Raw genomic sequence first — 21,450 nt, forward strand, 5'->3', positions numbered from 1 at the left:
TATAGAACAAATAACTTGCCATAGAGAGGCAGCTGCATTTCTACTTTCCTTACAGCATAGGCAGGTTGCATCTGTCTGTGTGAGCAGCAAAGAAATTCCTTACAAGTTTATGAAGAACTGTAGGAAAAAGTAACTTGGCTTACTGCCTGGGGGCTTAGAAAATAAAGAAAAAGGAACATCTAGGCTTTTTAGAAATAGTGTTTGAGGCTCACAAATTAAACTATGTTTGTAGAAGTGTAATTTCCTACAAATTCTGAAATTCTCCTGTCTTTTAAATTACCATGTAATCTTCACTTCTTACTGTCCCTGAAAAGCCTTGAAGTCATGCATATGTAAACTTAATTGATGTGCTTTAGGGAAAACTGAATCATCATGGCTTTGCTGATACTGCTAACATGTCTTTAAGTATTCAAAACTGCCACTCATTAGGGATGGAGGTTATTTGTGGGGTTTTGGGCATTGGTTTTCTGTGGGGTTTTTTGCCTTCTTTTCTTGTTGTGGTGGGTTTTTTGTGTGTTTGGGGATTTTTTTGAGATGTACATAAACAGAACATTTATTCTGTTCCCAGATGGGGACAGAAAAGTTTAGTATCCCAGTGAAAAGCTGAAGGAGGTGGAGTGAAGCCTGCTATTCCTGTTTCATGTCTGTTTTGCTTTGGTATCTGGCTGCTTCAGCTGTCCTGCCAGAGTGAACTGTGAAATGTGTGGCTGTTGCAAATTTTACAGCTAGTCATGTATTTCAGGGGGGTTTGTGTGTGCTAAATGCAGGAAAAGTCTTTAAAATAGTACCTGATTCCCAAAGGAAGTCTGTGAGTGTGTTTTGGTTTAATGATTTTACCTATCCCAGCCTCTCAGTCACGTTGAGTATAATGAACCTCAGTCTTTTGAGCTGAGTGCTGATCCTGAGCTGTTCCTGGATGTGGGAGGTAATCATGCTGATGGCTTTTAGTTGTCTCCTAATTTCCTCCTGGCTTGCTGTTCACAGAGTCACAGGATAGCTGGGGCTGAAGGGAGACCATCCTGCCCAAGCCCTGGCTGTGGCAGGGTCACCCAGAGCCATGTGTCCAGGACTGTGTCCAGTCAGCTTGTGATGATCTCCACATGTGGAGACTCCTCATCCTCCCAGGGCAACCAGTGCCAGTGTTTGACCACCCTCACAGTAAAATACATCTGTGTTCAGCTGAAATTTCATGTGTTTCCATTTGTTCCACTCACCTGCCCAGTCAGTGGACATGGCTGAGATGACCCTGGCTGCCCTTTCATTCCCTCCCACCAGATGTTCAGCACATTGATGAGAATTCCCTGCCTCAAAGGGGGCAAAGCTTAGAGATGGAGAGCAAGAAAATCCTATTTAAAAAGAAAGGCATCATGCTGTCAAGGCTGTGACTTGGATATGTGATAAAAGTGCCTAATGCAAAGCTGATGTTGCTGGGGAAGAGTCATTCTGTTAATGACAAATAACCACAAGAACAGTCAGGAAATGATGCAGGAGAATGTGTTCAGTTACCAAGTGCATAAATGCTGGATCCTGGCAGGCTTACAAGAACACTGTTCCTTGTTAAATTTTACAGTGTTGAGAAGTATGATCCCCAAGGCAAGTGGGTCAGGCTTTTTTATACCAGAGGAGGAAGGAGTGCCAGGGAATTCCCTGGCAGCAGCTCTCTCTAAAGCACACGTGGGAGTTCAAGCACTGAAATTGGGATCTTCACAACACACCCTGGTGTTGTGCTCCTGGGGTTGCAGCTGAGGTTTAAAAATGTGCAGGGATCTGGTGTAAAACACACATTTGTGTGATAGCTGCGTTTTGGGGAATTCAAATGAATTTTTCTCCCTTTTTGGACAATGTTCTGTGTGACACAAGAATCTAAATGTTGTGTGTATGTGATGTGTTGAGGTTCTCTTGAATTTTGTGGTGGCTCTTGGTGTTTTTGGATTAGTTATAAATGGTTTGAGTGGAGCTTATAGTAAATGTCATCACCTGGTTAAGCATATTTTGCCATATAATTTCAGCAGTTTTAGCAATATGGCAAATCAAGGAGTGGAACTAATTTTGAAGTAGTAGAGACTGGTGCCTGGGGAAGGGTTTATAGAGAACTTCTGTGGTTTTGTTTGCTTGATTTATGAATGAGTCAATTGGGAAGAGAAAATGAAGTCTAAGATTTTAAATACATTGTAAATTTTCACTTTATCTGAAATTTCGGAGTTCTTTCATTCCTTTAGTCACTTAATATAACTTGTTATTTGGTGAATATTGTATATTTTTGAAATCTTCTGTTTGTGTAACCAGTTTTCCTACCTTAGCAAGTACTTTCAGTGCATGTTATGTGTAAGACCTCTATAAAATCATAATCTCAAGTAAAGTAAGTTCAAAATGTATTTTGTAAGAAGACTGTCATCTTCAATAGGACATTTGTCAAAGGCATCTCTTGATCCCACTCATTCTTTTTTAGTGGGTTGTTTTTCCCTGAAGAGACAGGACTAGCACTTGACAATTTCTGAATAAAAGAAAATAAGTTACATAACTGATCTTATCTTGGTGTTTGATTTTTTTTTTTTTTTCAGTAGGAAATTTTTAGGCTGTGTTTGTCTAATAAATGGATCTTTTGGTTATGTGGGAAGAGTATGTCTCACCTTCAGTCCTTGCAGATATTCCACCTGGAAGGACTGATGAGTTTGTAGTAGATATTTTAGGGAGTTGAGTGGGAGTTGAGTGCCAACTTTAAAGTATTCTTTTTTTAATATTCTGATTTCAGCCTAATTAAATGCCATGCCAGTGTGGTTTTGGGCTTAGTGGTCTTATGAAACTGTAGCCTTACTTCTAAGCTTTTTTCTCGCATTTTGCAAAGGGCATTTTGTTTAAAAAGGAAATTCTTTCTAGTTTTAATCATGCTTTCAGGTACAGTTATATGCCTGTCAATAATTTTCGCAGGAGTTTCTCTTTCTGGTATATAATTTGTGTTATATTGGTAGTGGCTTTCTATAGAGCCATGGGTTTGCTTAGTTTCAACCTCATTTTTGTGAAATAAACTGATGTTTATAAAATCCTTTCCTCCCAAGATTGGTGAGATAGCTTGTTAAAAATTTATTGTGAAACTGCACTTCATCCTCTAAATCCAGAGAAGTCATGATGCTTGAGTTCTGCTGAGTTTGAGTGTAATTAAATCTGTTCAAAGTACTTATGTAAATAACCTGCCTAATTAATCATCCTATGTGCTGACAGCAGCACAGAGAATTGTAGGAGAGGATGTTCTTTGCAGGCAAGGACAGGATCACTTCTGTGCCTGTACATTTTTCATTCCTCACATCCCTGGTTGGAAGTAGTCACTTTCCAAACCATTCAATCAGTCTGGATTTTTAATTTTGCTTCAGGCCATTGATGAACACAGCTGTGAATGTAAATTGTTTGCTTAAAATCAGATGGCCTGCACCTTTGGATAAGCAAATGGTGGTGGGAGCAAGCTTGGGGCTGAAAGGTTTTCTATTAAATTTATTTTGTGGTAGTGATAATGCTCCATCAAGCAGGGACACATTCATCCAGGTGCTGCAGAAACCAGACTGGGTTTAGAGGTGGTGTGTGACTGGTGACTCCTCCAGGCAGGAGGGTGAGGAATCTGTGTTGCAGCTGGGACAGGCTTTGGGGCTTGTGTTCTGCAGATTAATGTGTGATGGAGTATTGGAGAGTTTAAAAAAAGTTGGCTAGAACTTTCAGCATTGTGCAAGAAAACACATGAAGTTAAGCTTTCTCATGTTCATTCATGTGTTTAGCATATGAAAAATTACTTTGTTGTTGTTGCTCCTCTTGTGTGAAGTGCACTTTGCACATATCACCAATCAATAACCAGGTGGTTTTTAAGAGAAGGCACAATTGAAGGGTTTAACATAAGAGGTGCTGGGAGCTTTTGGCTCTCACTGAGCATGAGTGGAATTGATGGAGGGAAAGCAGCTTTTGGGGCTGTGCAGCTGGCCTGGCCTGAGGTCAGAGCTCAGGGGCACTGCAGCAGTCTCAGCAGGCTGTGATATCTCACCTGAGTATGGAAACAGTCATACAGTTCAGTCTCCACAACTTCCAAAATTACTGAAACCATTCTTGAGGAAATATGTTTCCCTAATACAGTTACAAGTGGAAGATGTTACTAGAGAATCAAAATAAATTCAATTTCTGTCGTTAAAGCTCTTTGACTCTTGATTTATCATGAAAATTAGGATATTAAAGAACTGATTTGCACTGTGTAGCTAGTGAAATAGCTGACTGGTACTTCTCTTTTTGCAGAACCAAGCTGAAGAATCATGAGTATGAAACTTTAGATCAGTTGGAGGCTGATCTGAATTTGATGTTTGAAAATGCCAAGCGCTACAATGTCCCCAATTCTGCCATCTATAAAAGAGTGCTGAAAATGCAGCAGGTTATGCAGGTATGTGGAGGAGAACAAGCAAAAGGAGAACTTCACATGTTAATTTATTTTCCTAATGGATATTTTTCCAAAATAATTTTTAAATAAACCTGTATTTGCAGAAGTATTTTCTTTCTTAGGGGGAAGTATGGGAATAGAGAGCATCATGAAGTTGTTTTTCCTCAGCACAACCTGCTGCCTTCTGTGATTTCTTTTGGTCACTTTATTCCTTACTGTGACTCCTAACCTAATTAAATTGTGAGAAAATGGATGATGTAGGGGTTTTGTAGAGTTTGCATGTAATTGAATAAGGCTAGAGCCTTTCAGATTTCATTAAGTGTTCCAGCTGTGTGCTATGGTCTGAAATGGCATTGTTTTCAAATTGGTTCCTCAGAAGTTGTTCTGTCAGTTAGAAGGAATTATACTGCTCTTTAATTCTATTCTGGAAGTGTCCAGCAGCAGTGAGTTTGGCTTCAGGGATTTGTTCTTATTTTCAGGCAAAGAAGAAGGAGCTTGCTAGGAGAGATGATATTGAGGATGGGGACAGCATGATTTCTTCTGCTACATCTGATACTGGAAGCTCAAAAAGGAAAAGGTATCTGCTTCTGTAGTTCCTGCAGGACATAACATTTTGTTGCATCTCTTTTTGTCAGAGTATTAAACCATGATTTTTTAGCATTTGTGTAAGGATTTGTAATTCTGAAACATCATTAAGTGTTGATTCTAATTAATTCAAAACCTTTTGCTGTTATAAAACTATTATTTCCCTGTTTTGGTCTATTAGTTGTCAATATCAGTTCTGTAACTGCCCTGAATTAGGTGATTTTGTCAGTGGAATTCAGGATTTTTTGGGAGGAATTGTTTTATTTTAGCCTGACAAATAGATAAACAGATTATAATAGATTGATTACTTAGGGTCCTGTGACAAAAACCAAATTCCCAGTGATTTGCAGTAGACTCTTCTACTGACATAATGATGGCTTATGGAAGGTATTCTTTATGGTGATAGCTGTTTTGTAATTAATAACAGTGATGCATTTTTCTCCAGCAAGAGGTGGTTTCTCTAGTCTGCCTCGTGGTGTCATTTGAAATAAATCCTAGCTCAGATAATATTTGCAGTGGTAGCCAGTGTAAAATTGCAATTCAGCATCTTTCTTTGGTGTTACTTATGAACATCACCTTCCTGGGTATTCATTTCTTGTTTTGTCAAGGAAACAACAGTTGTGGGGGAAGGAAGGGAATGGAGTAGAGCATTAGCAAAGAGTCTCTGAAGAACAATCAAATAAGTGCAAAAATGTGCACTCATTAAAAATCTTCAGAGAGAAAATATGAACTTGGATTTAGGAGGTGGTGCAGTCTGGGGATGCTGGGAAGAGTAGTCTGAGAAAGGAAAGGCAGACCACAGAACCAGGTAATCAAGAAAAAACAAATTGCAGAAATTGCTAGCTTTGTGATCTTCAGATTCAAAAAAGCACTAACCTAATCAAGCAAGTCAAATTGTCATTTTAACCCCATGTTGCTTTTGATCACCTTGTGCCAGACAATACTGAAATGCTTAAAAGGAAAAAATCTGTCAGGCCCTGTCATCTAAGAACAACAAAAGAGGAAAGGGAACAAGGAATTTCTTGTGTTCATAGGCAAGGGAGATCAGAATGATGCCTGAAGAGTGCCTGAAAATGCTTTTGGTGTTGTCAGTTTGATACTTCTTATCCATTCACTTGCTGGATCACAAGGAAAAGAAGATCATAAATAGTGCTGATCACAGAAGTGAAGTAATTAGAGGAATTCCACAATGTTGCTGGAAAAGGAAACCAATAACCCATGCAAAATTAATCTTCCTATTGGGAAAATAACAGTTACCCAGAAGCAGTTGTTTGTTCCCTTGTATGTATCAGATGCATGACATGAATCTTGAGTATTGGCAGGACTTTTGCTATTTCTGCTTTGGTTTTGCTTTGCTTACATCTGTTGCAATGGGTGAGAAAAACCTGGAAACACATTAAAATGGGGAATTTGGCAGCATGTCTGTGTTCTGGCAGTGCTCACCTCCTAGTGGGAACAACTAACATTTGCCAGCATTGGTAATGCTTAGCCTATAGAACATATATTTTGAGTTTTCTTTGTTGTTGGTTTTCTTTAGTTATTTCACTGATCTCACCAAGGAGTAAGAGTTATCTGAAGCATGAGACTCTGCTGAATTAGGGATATTTTAAATGTGTCATGAAAAGATCCACATCATGGGACATCTGTGTGCAGTTTGGTTTCTAATAAGTTGTGCCAAGATACTGTGCACATTCTGCAATTAAAGGTAGTAATACAATAGTTGAAGTTATAACTACCTAAATAAGTCTTAAGGACATTGCAGATTGGAAGCCTATTTACAAGTGCTTTGTAGTGAGTCTGTTGCTGAGTGCCACAGTGTCTAAGCTGAGACTAAACATTATTGACATAAATTTTCTTCTCCTTTATTTGATTTGCTTATAGGCCATGTACAGGGAGCCATGCAATGCTTTGTGATAAGCTGTGTCTTGGTTGTACTGTCATATTTCTTGAGACAACCATACCAGCTACACACAGGATGGCTGTAACATTTTTGGGGATAGCATGTACCATTTTCTACCTGGGCTTTCAGTCTTGGTAAGCTTTATTGACTTCAGACTTCATTTGGATTGACAGAAATTTAAACAATTCTTTCTGCTAGATCCTTGATGTCCTTACTTAGTACTGAAGAGTGTACATAATTGCTCATGGATAAATAGCTCATGTCTTTGATATTCTGTGTTCAGCAGAAGTAATTATGAAAGTATTGACTGGAGGTTTTTACCCTGTGGATCTCGAGTTCTTGGATTCAGGTGCCTGATCCTGACTGGTCTGTTTTCTCCGCGGCTGGAAAGTGCTCAGAGCTCCTTTTGTCCTTTGCCCTTTGAAAAATGAATTAGTTGGTTTACTTTGTAGAACTCCAAACTCAAGGTCAATGAGGAATGATAATCTCAAAGAGCCATTTCCTGTTTCTGTGTCAGGCTCCTGGATATGATGCTGTTGTTATTTGCAAATGCTAGTGCACTGACTTAATATTGAACTTCCTGTGTGTGTTTAGGTGGTTCTGGTTGCTTCTTCATGGTAGAGATAATATCATTTTGATATTAGAGCTGGATGTGGGGATAAGAGCCCCTGACATTTATTCTTTTCCTTTGTGCTCTTCTTATCCTGACAGTAAAAAGAACATCCGGAAGCAGCGGATGAAGATCTTGTACAATGCTGTTCTGGAAGCTCGAGAGCCCGGCACAGGCAGGCGGCTCTGCGATCTGTTCATGGTTAAACCATCCAAAAAGGACTATCCAGACTACTACAAAATCATCCTGGAGCCAATGGACTTGAAGATGATCGAGCACAACATCCGCAATGACAAGTACGCGGCGGAGGAGGCCATGATTGAGGACATGAAGCTCATGTTCCGCAACGCCAGGCACTACAACGAGGAGGGCTCCCAGGTACTCCCTGCTGCTCTGCAGCCATCTGCTGCTCTTGGGATGCTTTAACCTTGACTGTTACTCCTGCTATTTATTGCCATTGTTCACTGAACTAAAGTAGGAATTCTTAGAACTTCTGGGAGAGGATGAAACAGTTTCATTTTCGTGGAAGTGGGGAGTGTGGGAAATCAGGCTAGAGGACCTGACTTGTTTAGCTCACCATTGAGGCTGAAATGAATGTGGGTTTCATTTACAACTATTTTGTTGGGTGTCTATATTGTGATGTTTCTCAGACAGCAAGAATGATGTGAAACAGGGTGGTGGTAAGAAACCTCTAGCTGTTTCTGATAAGGAGCTCAATCAGCTACTGCACAGGACTTTGTCACCAGGATTGGGTTTGAAGACCCCAGGGCTGTTCTAGTCCTTTGTACTTTGATGGAATCACAGTGATTCTAGGGGTCTTTCATTGCTCAGCAAAAGGGTTTGATGCAGTAGTTGATAACACAGCTGCCTGTTGCCATTTTGTAGTCTTTGAAATAAAATGCAGCTTAATTGGATAATTTCTTCAACATTTGTAGCTCCCTGATTTAGACAGTGTCATCAGTTCTGCTTACCTGTGCGAGTCAGTTAAAAAGAAAGGTTTACTTCTCAAATGCACACCTTATATACAATACTCAGTTTTTATTTCAGCTTTTCCAAACTAACTAAGGAGCTAGTTCTAAACTAATCTAAGCACAGTAAACTTTGTTTTGGTTGGCTTTTGATTATTTTGCTGATTAATAGGTGTACAATGATGCCCATATGCTGGAAAAGATCCTTAAAGAAAAAAGGAAAGAGCTGGGACCCTTGGCTGAAGATGATGATGTTGCATCCCCTAAACTAAAGCTAAGTAAGACAACCTTGTGCATTGCCTTGTCTCCTTTCAGCACTTACAACACAATACAGATAAACAGATCTTCCTTTTAGAATAGACACACTCTGCATAGTTGTTAACACTTACAAGGAATGTAGAATATATTTTCAAAATCTTGATGGCAATGGCATGTCTATACTATACAATAGAATTAAATTGTCACATGTATAGTGTTTTCTAAGAAAAGTAACTTAGAGTGAAGAAAAGACTTGGGAATGGGTGGAATGAGTGAGATTTAGTCATATAGTGTTATCCAAATGTTAGATGGTGCATGATGTGCTCAGTCAAGTAAGGGGCTTCTCAAGTTTAGCAGATTTCTTAATTTCACTGCTTAAATGTCTGGGATTTCTACAGAATGATAAAAAAAACAAATGTGAACTCAGTTTCACAGATTATTGAAAGCCATGAAAACCATGGAAGTGAAGTTTGCCGTGTCTGTTCCTTGATGTGTTGCCCTTCCAAACTTGCTACTACTCAAATCTTATATTCTCATAATATGTGTTCAGAACTGAGCAAACTGAGATAAAATTGCACAAAAAACTAAAAGAAAATGACAGCAGACAGTTCCCTTGCAAATTAAATGTGCAGCTCCTAAGTAAAGTGCAGGTGTAGAGAACTCTCAGGCAGAGTCTGCAGTGCAGTAACAGAGATCCTGGGTTAATCAAAAAGCCAATTTGATAATCCCATGGGAGGCCTTAATTTACATTTTACTTGTAATAATCCTTTCTAATTTGGCATAAACATATCATAAAGTTAATCTGATAATATTTTGAATACTTAATTTTAGTGATAGCAAAACCCCTGTGATGACAGGATTTTTAACAGCTTCAGAGACAAATTCAAGGAGAGCTGTAAGACCAAAATGAGTTTAGAGGAGTTTGTAAATGTTGATAGGTAGGAAAATATGTTTTCCATGCTGAAGCCTAACAAAAATAATTCATAGAGTTTTATGACAAATGAAGGAAGCTGCAGCCTGGAATGGGCTCTATTCTGCTCACACCATGACGTGGTTCTTCCGTAAAAAAAATCTCCGGTGGAAACCGGAGATGGATAAAGAAATGTGCAATTTCTCAGCTTTGTCATTTGAACTTCTTTTTTGTTTGTGTGTGTCAGGCAGGAAGAGTGGCATTTCTCCCAAGAAGTCCAAGTACATGACTCCAATGCAGCAGAAGCTGAACGAGGTGTACGAGGCGGTGAAGAACTACACGGACAAGCGCGGGCGGCGGCTGAGCGCCATCTTCCTGCGGCTGCCCTCCCGCTCCGAGCTCCCCGACTACTACGTCACCATCAAGAAACCCGTGGACATGGAGAAGATCAGGAGCCACATGATGGCAAATAAGTACCAGGACATCGACTCCATGGTGGAGGACTTTGTCATGATGTTCAATAATGCTTGCACCTACAATGAGCCGGAGTCTTTGATTTATAAGGATGCCTTGGTCCTTCACAAGGTTTTGCTTGAAACTCGGAGAGAAATAGAAGGAGATGAGGATTCTCATGTGCCCAATGTCACTTTGCTGATACAGGAACTTATCCATAACCTCTTTGTATCTGTTATGAGCCACCAGGATGATGAGGGCAGATGCTACAGTGACTCCTTAGCTGAGATTCCTGCTGTTGATCCCAACTTCCCAAATAAACCTCCCCTGACTTTTGATATTATCCGAAAAAATGTTGAAAATAATCGCTACAGAAGACTGGACTTGTTCCAGGAGAACATGTTTGAGGTACTGGAGAGAGCACGGAGAATGAACAGGTGGGGAAACCTTTATTTTTCTAGTATCTTTATCATGAGTTTTGCATTTAATATTAGACAAAGGCTGAAGTTTTTTAACGTGTTTGCTTTCCTTCATATGTGTGTTTGGAAAACTAAATCTCAAAAGCTTTATCAGGTCTTCAGTGAAATGTTTGGTTTGATTTGAAAACAAGGAAGAAACTAGTTTTCTGATAAGAGATTATTTTGATAATAATCTTCCAAAGGAGCACCTTATGACAAACAGGTTCCTGCTAACTTTCAAATTGAAAAAGTGAAGAGAGCTGTTCTCTAACTGTTCAAATAGTGAATTGCTCTTTTGGAGCAATCACAGTTGGGTCAATTATGGTAATACTGTACAAAAACTGTGGACAACTTTGAACAACAGAAACTACTGTAATTTCTTGTGGAGTTTTGCTTGAATTCAGTAGCCTTTTTGGGAATGTGCAGGTGAGAGCTTGACTGTGAAGAGAGGAGGTAAAAATTATTTTAGAACATCTACTAAGGAGTATGGATAATTAAAATAAGTCAGTTTTGTTAATAGTGCTGTTATCACTCCAGTTTTCAGAAGAAAACAGAATGTAGAGGTCTAGTGACCTGTAGCCTTGTCACGAGTAGTTACCTTTGATTTTCCTGTCATTTTACGACTAGTATATGCAAAAATACTGTTTGGAGTAAACTATAATGCAAATTGACAGTGGACTAACAGGTGAAGCATCACTTAATGCTTCATGGCTTCAAGTGTCTTCATCAGAGTCTGCTGTTTATGAGTAATCACAGAAGTTATTGGCAGAGTGAAGCTTTCAATTGATCACAGAGTGGTGATTGATGGGTGTGTTTAGGCTCCTGTTTAACCCTGCACAAATTGTGTTTTTACCCTGTTGCTCATGTTTTTGTCCAGGACTGATTCAGAGATCTATGAGGATGCAGTGGAACTTCAGCAGTTCTTCATTAAAATTCGAGATGAACTGTGTAAAAATGGAGAGATTCTGCTGTCACCTGCTCTCAGCTACACCACGAAGCATCTTCACAATGATGTAGAAAAGGAAAAGAAGGAAAAGCTGCCCAAAGAAATAGAGGAGGATAAGCTCAAAAGGGAGGAGGAAAAGAGAGGTAGCTACTTCTGTTCCATTAATTTTGAATGTACCAAATTAAAAATGAACCCACACATATAATATGTTACTGCAGCTTTGCCTGCTCAAAGAACCTGCTGATAGTCTGCTTGTCCCCCCAGTTGTTTACTTTCAAGTTCAGAGAGATTTATTTTATTTTGATCTTTATCAGCCAGGCCAGAGGGCTTTTAAGAAAAGATATGGGTAGATATTAACCCCCATGTGAGCCCTTTAGTCAGAATACACTGGGGTACCAGTATTATTTCAAGGATACTAAAAAAGAAAACAATAGTTTTATACTTTAGCTTTCTGATAATAAACTTAACAATTAATATTCCCATTGACCTTTCAGTCATTTTCATTTGACAAATACTGATGGTGTTGTCTATGATCATGCTTTAATACTTCTAAAGAACTGAGATTTTATAAGCCTTTATGCTTTGGCTGCTGTGGATGTGAAGAGGAGTGGGTTTGCACTATTTTGTAGGGAGGAAGCATACCATGAAGTTCCTTTATTTCACAGTTCCTGGCTGTTTCTGTCCATGCCCCATTGTGCACCATGTTTAAAGGAATAAATAAGCTCTCCCATTGCACCTTTCCACAGACAGGAGCAGAGCTGTTGGCAATTTTGTCCTTGAGTCATATATTTCTAACATGGTTCATCTTCCCTAGCAGATGTCAGCAGCACTAAAGCCTGGTTCCTCCAGGCTCAAAGTGAGGCACTGACATCAAGAACCTTGGCTAATATAGAAATATACATTACTAACATCTATTTTTCCCTTCTTGAAATAAGAAGCTGAAAAGAGTGAAGATTCCTCTGGATCAGCTGGACTGTCAAGTTTGCATCGTACCTACAGCCAGGACTGCAGCTTCAAGAACAGCATGTACCATGTGGGGGATTATGTGTATGTGGAGCCTGCAGAGGCCAACCTGCAGCCTCACATTGTCTGCATTGAGAGACTCTGGGAAGATTCAGCTGGTAAGGATGTCCTCACTGCAGGAAAACACTAGGGTGAAACATTTATTATTATTTTAAGTTTTCAGTTTGATTTTTTTTTCCTGTGTTGGTGTTACTTATTTGCAGAACTGTTTGAACCAGGGAGTATTTTTTTCTTGTTGTTTCTGAGTTGCATTCTTCTAAAGGATGTTACAAATAGAAAATTCTTGAGACAGAATGAGCTTTTTTTGGTGTTCATTCTGCCTACCATCAAACTTGCAGGGATAGAATTCTGAGTGGGAGGGACTCTTTGTAATTTAGGTACAGAAGAACACTGTTTTTCTGTGCTGAGAAATCTGAACCACAGATGGGCACAGGTTTCCTTTGATTTAGAAAAATACTGCATACTTGTTATTGCTTAGTAAATTATTGTTATCAACTTGAGTTTGTCATCACATAATCTGTCACAGCGTAAAATGAAAGAAATAGTTCTGAAAGAGCTAAAAAACAGTTACCTGAAATTCTTTAAATAATCAGGTGATTGTTATGTGTACTTCAAAGCCATTTCAAGGCCTGAAAGTCAAGATCTATAAATAAGAACAACTCCTTTATTTTGCTGAGTCAGGTTTTACTGGAGTAAATAATAATTGGCAGGCTTTTTAAAAAAACCTTGTTTTCCTTTTCTGAAAAGTTGAATATTGCCCTGCTAAAAAGCAGATTGCTCTTAGTGTGAATGACTACATGGCTATTTGATTAATCATTTAATTGCCAATTGTTCTTACTTGGCTCATGCACTAAAGAATATAATTTTACTTTTTTTTTTCTATCTCCCTTCTCTTTTTTTGTTGTTTTGTATTTTAAAGGAGAGAAATGGCTCTATGGCTGCTGGTTTTATCGACCAAATGAAACTTTTCATCTTGCAACACGAAAATTCCTGGAGAAAGAAGTTTTTAAAAGTGATTATTACAATAAAGTTCCTGTTAGCAAAATTTTAGGCAAATGTGTGGTCATGTTTGTCAAGGTGAGAGACTATTCAGACTGATTTATAAAACAAGCAATGCTTTCTGCTATTTCCTGTGGAGCTGTAGGCACTCTAACAGAGACATTCCACTACTGCCTAAATAAGATGGGATTCTGTGGGCTGTTTGGATCTTCCTTTGTTTCTTGAGCTCCATGGTTGATGCAGGTCTTGGAGTTTCTCTGTGCTGGTTGATTTGTGTTTATGGTCACCCTTGGGTTGTGGATTTGTCCTTTTCCAAGTCACAGCTGAGATATCTTGTAAAGGTGTTTTCAGGATGTGTTAAAGCACTGGATTGATAAATGAATAAAACCTAACTCTTCTCACATGCCAACCTGTACTGAATTAGCTCCTTCTCCAAGGGTGGCATTTCTTGTTTGTTGTTATTCTTAGTAAAACTTGGATGTTAAACTGGAAGAAGAGAACTCAGCAAAAAGGCTTCTGACAGAAGCATAGAAAAAACTGAAGCCATGAGAGAGGGTTTCTCTGTGTGTCTGTGGGATGTGGGTGTTGCTGAAATATTTCATATTTTTCCTTCAATCTGCAGGAATATTTTAAACTGTGCCCTGAAAACTTCAGAGATGAGGATGTGTACGTGTGCGAGTCGCGCTATTCTGCCAAGACAAAGTCTTTTAAAAAGATTAAACTGTGGACTATGCCTGTGAGCTCTGTCAGATTTGTCCCACGAGATGTGCCCCTGCCTGTGGTCAGAGTGGCTTCTGTGTTTGCCAATACAGACAAAGTAGATGAGGAGAAACACAGTGAAACACTGGAGGACAGTAAGGTGGGAGAAAGTATCCTTCATCTTGAAAAGGTATGCAAGGGCAACATTGGTTGTATTTGACAGATAGAGAATGACAAGATATTAGCCCTCATGGCTTCAGTTTCACCACATCCAGACACAATAAAATATGAATGAATATCATAGTTCTGTTATTATTTATATTACGGACATTTGTAAATTAACACAAAATATAAATAGACATAACAGAAAATAATCAACTGTGTAAATATTTGTTACAGGCCTCTTTCTTGTGATCATGTGATTGGCTTGGTTGTGTTTTTCAACACTCTAGAAAATCACATTTTTAGTGTAAAGCCAGCCCTAAGCCTAAAGAACCAGTAGAATTAAAAGTCTAATTTTAGTTCATGGCAGTGCTGAAATGCTTTGTTGTGTAGCATTTCAGTAAAAGTCAGTAGCTAGGAAACAGTAAGTAATGCATAATATTCTATTATTTCTGGCCTGTTTGTGGTTGATAATTAAGTAGTTTATTGTCAAAATAATTAAAAATATTTCTGTTAAGCATAGTGGATAAAATGGTTCATTTATTGTACCTAGAGTAAGAAAACAAATCAATTTAGGTAAATGTATTAAAATCAGCTAAATTTAATTAGTTTTGTCTGAACTAAATTTGGAGCCATGGAAAAATAAATTACTCATAAAATATCATAAATTACTAAAAAAACATGAAAAATCCACTTTGCATTTTCAAACAGAACCTGAGAACACAGCACACCCATTGTCAGCTTTTGTCAGACACACAGTGTGTAGTAGTGTATTTATTCACATAATGACAAAAGATAAAATTAATTCTGGTGAGAGAACTAAAATTCAAAGGATTTTTTCCTTCCATGCCTTGGTGGGACTGCCTGTGCTTCCTTGGCTTTCTGTAATCCCAGGCTGAAAGATTAAATGAGGCACAATTTGAGTTTTTACCAAAAAGTAAGAAATTAAACAGGACAGGGGGTATGAATTTGTAAGCAATACATGGAGTGCTCATATTATTGTATAAGAGAGTTGAATCATCATATTTTTATATCTGTTAGCTTGGCCATATATTCAGTTCTTGCTTCCTAAGCACATTATTGGGCTTTAAATCATCAAAGCTGCCAGGGCTTGGCTTGGCCAGTTTACTTTGAAGCACTAGAACAAAAAAAGACCTGTAAATTACTATTGTGGCAAAATTAGAGCTTTGTGAAATAGGAAAGGGTATCTTTGACTTTGCAGTTTTTATTCAGGAAACTTTTGCACACACTTCTCTGCTTAGGGCTTACCTATTATTGTTAACATAAGGATGGAGCAAAGCCTTTTACTGGTACCTGGCATCTCTATTTCTGTGCTTGTTTTCCTCCTTCCTCAAGTTTCTAAATGTTTCCTCTTCTGCAGGACAAAGAAGATGTTCCAGTAGAAATGTCCAATGGGGAACCTGGTTGCCATTACTTTGAGCAGCTCTGCTACAATGATATGTGGCTGAAGGTTGGGGACTGTGTCTTCATAAAATCTCACGGGCTGGTGCGACCTCGTGTAGGAAGGTAGGGACAACTTCTTTGTTTGGATTAAAGAGGGGCTGGTTGCAAAAAGATATAAAAGAGGATGGGAAAAATGTGAGTGAAGAACACTTCACAACACTTCACAAGGTCTTGATAGATTGAGGTGGAATTTCAGCTGCCTGATAAAAACCTGGTCCATTTGTACAGTTGGAATTGGCTGTTGTGTATTTATTTTCCACTGATGGTCTTTCTGAACACCCTACTGCCTCATTTGGGAGAAAACGCCTTTCATCATTGGTTTCTTTGCAGAATTGAGAAGATGTGGGTAAGAGATGGAGCTGCATATTTCTTTGGTCCAATCTTTATACATCCTGAAGAAACTGAGCATGAGCCAACGAAAATGTTCTACAAGAAGGAAGTGTTTCTGAGTAACTTGGAAGAAACCTGTCCCATGACTTGCATTTTGGGTAATTATTATCAACTTTAATCTGATGGACATTTTCTTTCTCTACACAATCTGAAGTGATTGAAGGCTATGTGTAGGCTTGATTCCAAGTATGTCTTTTTCATTGGGGGAGGGAGGAGATATTATTCAGTGAGTTTCTAATATCCATTCCTGCCTATGGGACCTGTGGTGAGAATTCATTATAAGGAAGCTTTCTTACAATTACATGTATGATATGAGAGTGAACATTGTTTGCAGCCAGAGAATAGAAAACCTCATTATTCTTACATATGAATGTAATTATTCCAGTACATATTACCTGGAAAGTTGAAAAGGGGAGTAGGAGATTGAAATTTGATGTGTTGCAGAAGCTGTTTACTTTGTTTTGGAGTTACAGTGCTGTGATAAATATGGTAACTGACAGTGATCATGGGGGCTTGTGATTTTGTGGATTCTCTAGTTCTTTAAAAAAATCCAAAAGCTGCATTAAGTTGCTGTAGGTTTCTTGTGAGTGGCATTGTTTGATTGGAATACCAATTGATGTGTTTTCTGTAGTTGCACCAAATGCCAGGAGTCTTCCAAACTTACGAGACAGGCAAAAAAACTTTCCACACTTTAAAAAAAGAGTCTGCAAGTGTGGCTGCCTTCTTACCCAGCTCTTTCATTTCTGCAGGAAAGTGTGTCGTTCTGTCATTCAAAGACTTCCTCTCCTGCAGACCAACAGAGATCTCTGAAAACGATGTTTTTCTTTGCGAGAGCCGCTACAACGAAAGCGACAAACAAATGAAGAAATTCAAGGGGTTGAAGAGGTTTTCACTGTCTGCAAAAGTTGTAGATGATGAAATATACTATTTTAGGTAAAAATTAGGGGGTCACTTGAGTGCTGTTCTGGATTGTGGTGGACTGGTAGCTAAGGCCCCACTCAGCCTCTTGGTCACTGCCCCACACTGGAATAGGGGAGAGAATCTGAAAGGCAGAAGGAGAAAAACTCCTGGCTCAAAACAGGAATTAAAACAGTTGGAAAAGTGAACCAAAGCTACATTAACAAACAGAGCATGATAAGGAATTAATTCCTTACTTTTCATCAGCAGGCAGATGTTTTGCTGTTTCCTGGTCAGCATAGCTTTGGCACATGGAATTGTTACTGGGAAGGACAAATGCCACAACCCTGAATGTACCCTGCCCTCTCCTTCTCCCTGTATTTTATGGCTGAGCACAGTCAGAGTATGGAGTGTTCCCTTGGTTGGTTTGGCTTAGCTGTCCTGGTTGTCTCCCCTCCCAAATCAGCCCCAGCCTGCTGGGCACAGAGTGGGGTAGAGGAAAGGCCTTGATGCTGAGCTGTGCAGCACTAATTACAGCAGAATGTGTTATCCACACTATTATCTCACATATCCAAAACACAGCACCTGTGCAGGGAATTAACCACATCCTAGCCTGACCCAGGACATCCACAGAAGTCAAGAGGTGTAATTTCAGATAACCACACTTGGGAAGAAAGCCAGATAACATCAGTCTTTTTATGGTCTTAATACCAATGGATTTTTTCTTTTTCTTCCTCTAACTTCAACAAATGTAATTTGTTTATCAGAGTAGTGCATTCTCTTATATATTGTGAAAATGCATAAGTCCTCATTATGACTAAGGAAAGTCTTTCAGTGAGCATTCATATTAATAAAAATATTAACTTCTAAAATGTGATATCTGAGGAAGCTGTGGTGTTGACTGCCTTCTATTGTAGAAATTAAGTACTTGTATTGAAATCCTCTTCTAAATCATAAAAAAATCCTTCTAACAAGTGACTGAAATGAAACACTGTCCACAGACACAAAATTAGTTCTCAGTTCTGAAAGGAAGCATAGGCACAAGTCACCATTGTTTCTATATTGTTCAGTCAGAAATTGAGAAAAGTTGATCTCTTCAAAAACAATTGCTCTTTGTTCTTCTATAAGGTATGAGCCTGTTCTCAGCTGCTTTTTGTCTTCCTCCTCCATCTTCCAGAAAACCCATAGTTCCTCAGAAAGAGCCATCTCCTCTACTGGAAAAGAAGATTCAGCAGCTGGAAGCAAAATTTGCTGAGTTGGAAGGAGGTGATGAGGACATGGAAGAGATGGGAGAAGAGGAAGGTGATATGACTGAAACACCCTCTATGCCTCAGCTTCAGGCCCCCTTAGCCAGTGATTTGGATATAATGCCTTATACTCCACCACAGGTAAGGACTTTCCTTCAGGAACCCTTGAACCTTTATATTCCACTTTCTTTTCCCAATCCAAATGAAGAAAGTAACATTTTATCATATACAAACAAAGGATTTACACTGAAGTTTATAAGTGTATGGAGTAAATGACAAACCAATTTTGGCATGTCCAGTATGATATCTAGGTGATAGTGTTTCATTCTATTAAAATATTTTTAAAGGCAATCATTCAACTGAGGAAAACCCAGTGTTGTTTCTAATAATGAGGTTTTCTGTGACACTTGTGGAGAAGTATCAGGTCTTTATATAAAATTCAAACACAAATTTTCTTACATAAGCTCTGGAATTTAAGTGTGGAAGCAGAGTGAGGAACTGCTTTAGCTGGAAATTCAACTAACCAAAAAAGTTTGTTTGCAACTGGATTAAACCCTTTGTCTGTGTGACCACACTCCCACATCCAAGCTAATGCCAGTCTTAAAGAGGCAATGGGAATGATCTGCTGGGAACAGGAGGGAATTTCAGACACTTTTTTGACCAGCAATATGGGTTTTTGCTGCATTACATTGAAAGGATGTGACCCCAGGGTAGAAATGTCTTTGGATGCTGTGGAGGAGTTGCTGAAGTTGAAATCTTTTGCTTGGTTTGAGTGTGATGTTTTGCCATGTGGGCAACCACCAAATGCATTTTCTCTTGCAAGATTGCTCACTGCTCTTGTTTAACATGCTGAATTTTATAAGCAGCTTGAAAATTCTTGAAGAGTATTCCAATAGAAGTGGAATTTTATCTAACAACTGTTGAACCCCAGAACTTTTAAACTTTTTTTTTTCTTTTGCCAACAAAGAAGCTCTTGTAACACCTAAGTGTAAGAGGAGACAGGACAACTGAATATGTGGGGCTTGGCAGATAGGTGGGAGATGCTTTCCTGCTGCAGTTCACTGTGAATCGAGTCAGAGTACTTAAAAAAAAGATGTGCAGCTTCATTCTTTGCTTCAGCAGTATGGCTGAGAAAAGGTATAAAAGGTTGATATCTTCTTTTAACAAGTCTGAAAGTAAATATGCAGTTATCTGGCTCCAGTGGAAAAGATTCTTCATTTAAAAATGTGTGTGGGGGAGATGGAAAAGAACAGAGAATGCAAGAACCAAATGTGGAATTCTTATGATTTCTCTAAGTCCTGTTTGCCCTTCCAAGCTGGTGGGGAGGCTTTTACATTAGATTACTGCTATCAAAACTGTTGCAAGAGTGGTATAGGCTAAAAAGCTGGTGAACTTGTAGCTGTCTGTTTGTAGGTGTGTCAGAGGCCAAATATATGACTAGATTTCCCTCTTTTTGGTTTGAGAACTCTCCATCTGTCATCCTAAACCCTGTGTGGAGTTTTCTTCACTTCCTCCAGACAAGTTGTCTTTAGGTTCCCAATGGAAACTTCAAGGATGGATTGCAAATTAGTATAGTGGAGTTTAGAAACACATTTAAACAGGCTCAGTTCATCTTGCTTAAATTGATAAGCAAGACTTTTAAAGTATCTTGGTATGAATGTTTTTAGCTGAGAGGAGAGTGTTGAGCTGTGGGGTCAAAGCAGCAAGTTGAAAGAGTCAATAACGTGGCCAGAATTTCAGGAAAGGAAGGAAACAGTTAAATATGTTTTTGTTTCCTTTTTAGCCTCCACCAGGTATTTGGAAACAATGACACTTTTCAAGATGTGACAGATTGTAACGTTTGGGGTATTAGAAGGATCTTCAGAGGGTTTTGTTGTGATGGTACATTTATAGGTCTTACTGCTCAGAGTATGGATGAATTATGGTCTCCTGTGATAAATACAGATGGAAGAACCCTCAAAAAGAGGCTCCAGCTCTGGTATCTCAGTGTAGAGATGCTAGAATAGGTTAATTTTTTGGTGGTTGAAAACATCAAGGAGCTCTCACCAGGGGCATCTATAGTAGGATAATCAAAGGAGCAGAATTTTTGTTACTCATCAACATAAGAACATGGTGTGAACCTGTGATGCAGGTAGACAGTGATCAACAAAGCTGGGCTTTGGTTTTTCAGGGAGAAATGGTCAGACAGGCAAAATAACATTTAGAAGGTGGAATGAGGGAGAGTAGGGATTGCAAAGGCCAAGGAGGAAGTGGGGAAGTATTTTCCTAAAATGTGTGATGGCTAATAAAGTATTTTACTCTACTTGTGTTGGCATCATCTCTGAACAGCTCAATGGATGAAATCTGTGACATGACACAATTCCTTTTGTTCTCTTCTGGCCTTCTCTTTTGTACACTTGTGGTCATAACTGCTTTTTCTCACAGTCCACTCCCAAGTCTGTTAAGGGCAGCACCAAGAAGGAGGGATCAAAAAGGAAGATCAACATGAGTGGGTACATCTTGTTTAGCAGCGAGATGAGAGCTGTGATTAAAGCTCAGCACCCTGACTACTCCTTTGGAGAGCTCAGCAGACTTGTAGGAACTGAATGGAGAAACTTGGAAGCAACGAAAAAAGCAGAATATGAAGGTAAGTAAAAACTGAGATGCTGAACTCTTTTCTGCCTTTTTTTCTTTCTCAGCTCTTTCTGTTGTTCAGATGACAGGTTTAATAAAAGAAAATATTTATGTTTGTGTCTGGATGTACCTTAAAGAGGAGTTCATATTGAGAGATGACTGAAGAGGAGCAAAATGTATGTTTTAGTTATGTAGAGCACAACTGATAATTAAAATGTCTTTGCCACAAATAACCATATTAACAAAGACCAAGAAAATGGGGACAAATTAGAAATAAAGGGGTATGGAGCTCCTGGGCTACAAGTCAGTTGGAAAAATATTTTACCAATGTTTCCTTAAAGGAGGACTGAGGAGCTCTTGAGAGCTGTAGCAACAGGTAAGAAAGGCTTACATGGGAGTGTGGAAAAGTTCATTATTAACAGTACTTAGAGTCCTCAGAGGCTTAGGACTGTACTGTAAA

At 38.9% G+C, this 21,450-nt stretch overlaps 1 protein-coding gene across 16 annotated transcripts in view; it reads left to right on the forward strand.

Annotated features, from left to right (window-relative positions):
• The window catches only part of PBRM1 (polybromo 1), a 55,503-nt gene that overhangs the window by 19,176 nt on the left and 14,877 nt on the right, over positions 1-21,450 (forward strand). For 15 of the 16 annotated variants that reach the window (XM_079317239.1, XM_079317245.1, XM_079317234.1 and 12 more), the window contains 14 exons: positions 4,270-4,411; positions 4,888-4,985; positions 7,605-7,881; positions 8,644-8,749; positions 9,887-10,529; positions 11,428-11,639; positions 12,432-12,617; positions 13,439-13,596; positions 14,141-14,407; positions 15,761-15,906; positions 16,174-16,331; positions 16,983-17,166; positions 18,308-18,518; positions 20,802-21,003. In XM_079317239.1, the coding sequence (XP_079173365.1) occupies positions 4,270-4,411; positions 4,888-4,985; positions 7,605-7,881; positions 8,644-8,749; positions 9,887-10,529; positions 11,428-11,639; positions 12,432-12,617; positions 13,439-13,596; positions 14,141-14,407; positions 15,761-15,906; positions 16,174-16,331; positions 16,983-17,166; positions 18,308-18,518; positions 20,802-21,003 (2,990 nt within the window). The remainder of the gene's footprint in view (positions 1-4,269; positions 4,412-4,887; positions 4,986-7,604; positions 7,882-8,643; positions 8,750-9,886; positions 10,530-11,427; positions 11,640-12,431; positions 12,618-13,438; positions 13,597-14,140; positions 14,408-15,760; positions 15,907-16,173; positions 16,332-16,982; positions 17,167-18,307; positions 18,519-20,801; positions 21,004-21,450) is intronic. The other variant, XM_079317243.1, reaches the window with a different exon arrangement.

Source organism: Erithacus rubecula, assembly GCF_903797595.1.
Source record: "Erithacus rubecula genome assembly, chromosome: 13".
In the NCBI taxonomy this organism is placed as follows: Eukaryota; Metazoa; Chordata; class Aves; order Passeriformes; family Muscicapidae; genus Erithacus; species Erithacus rubecula.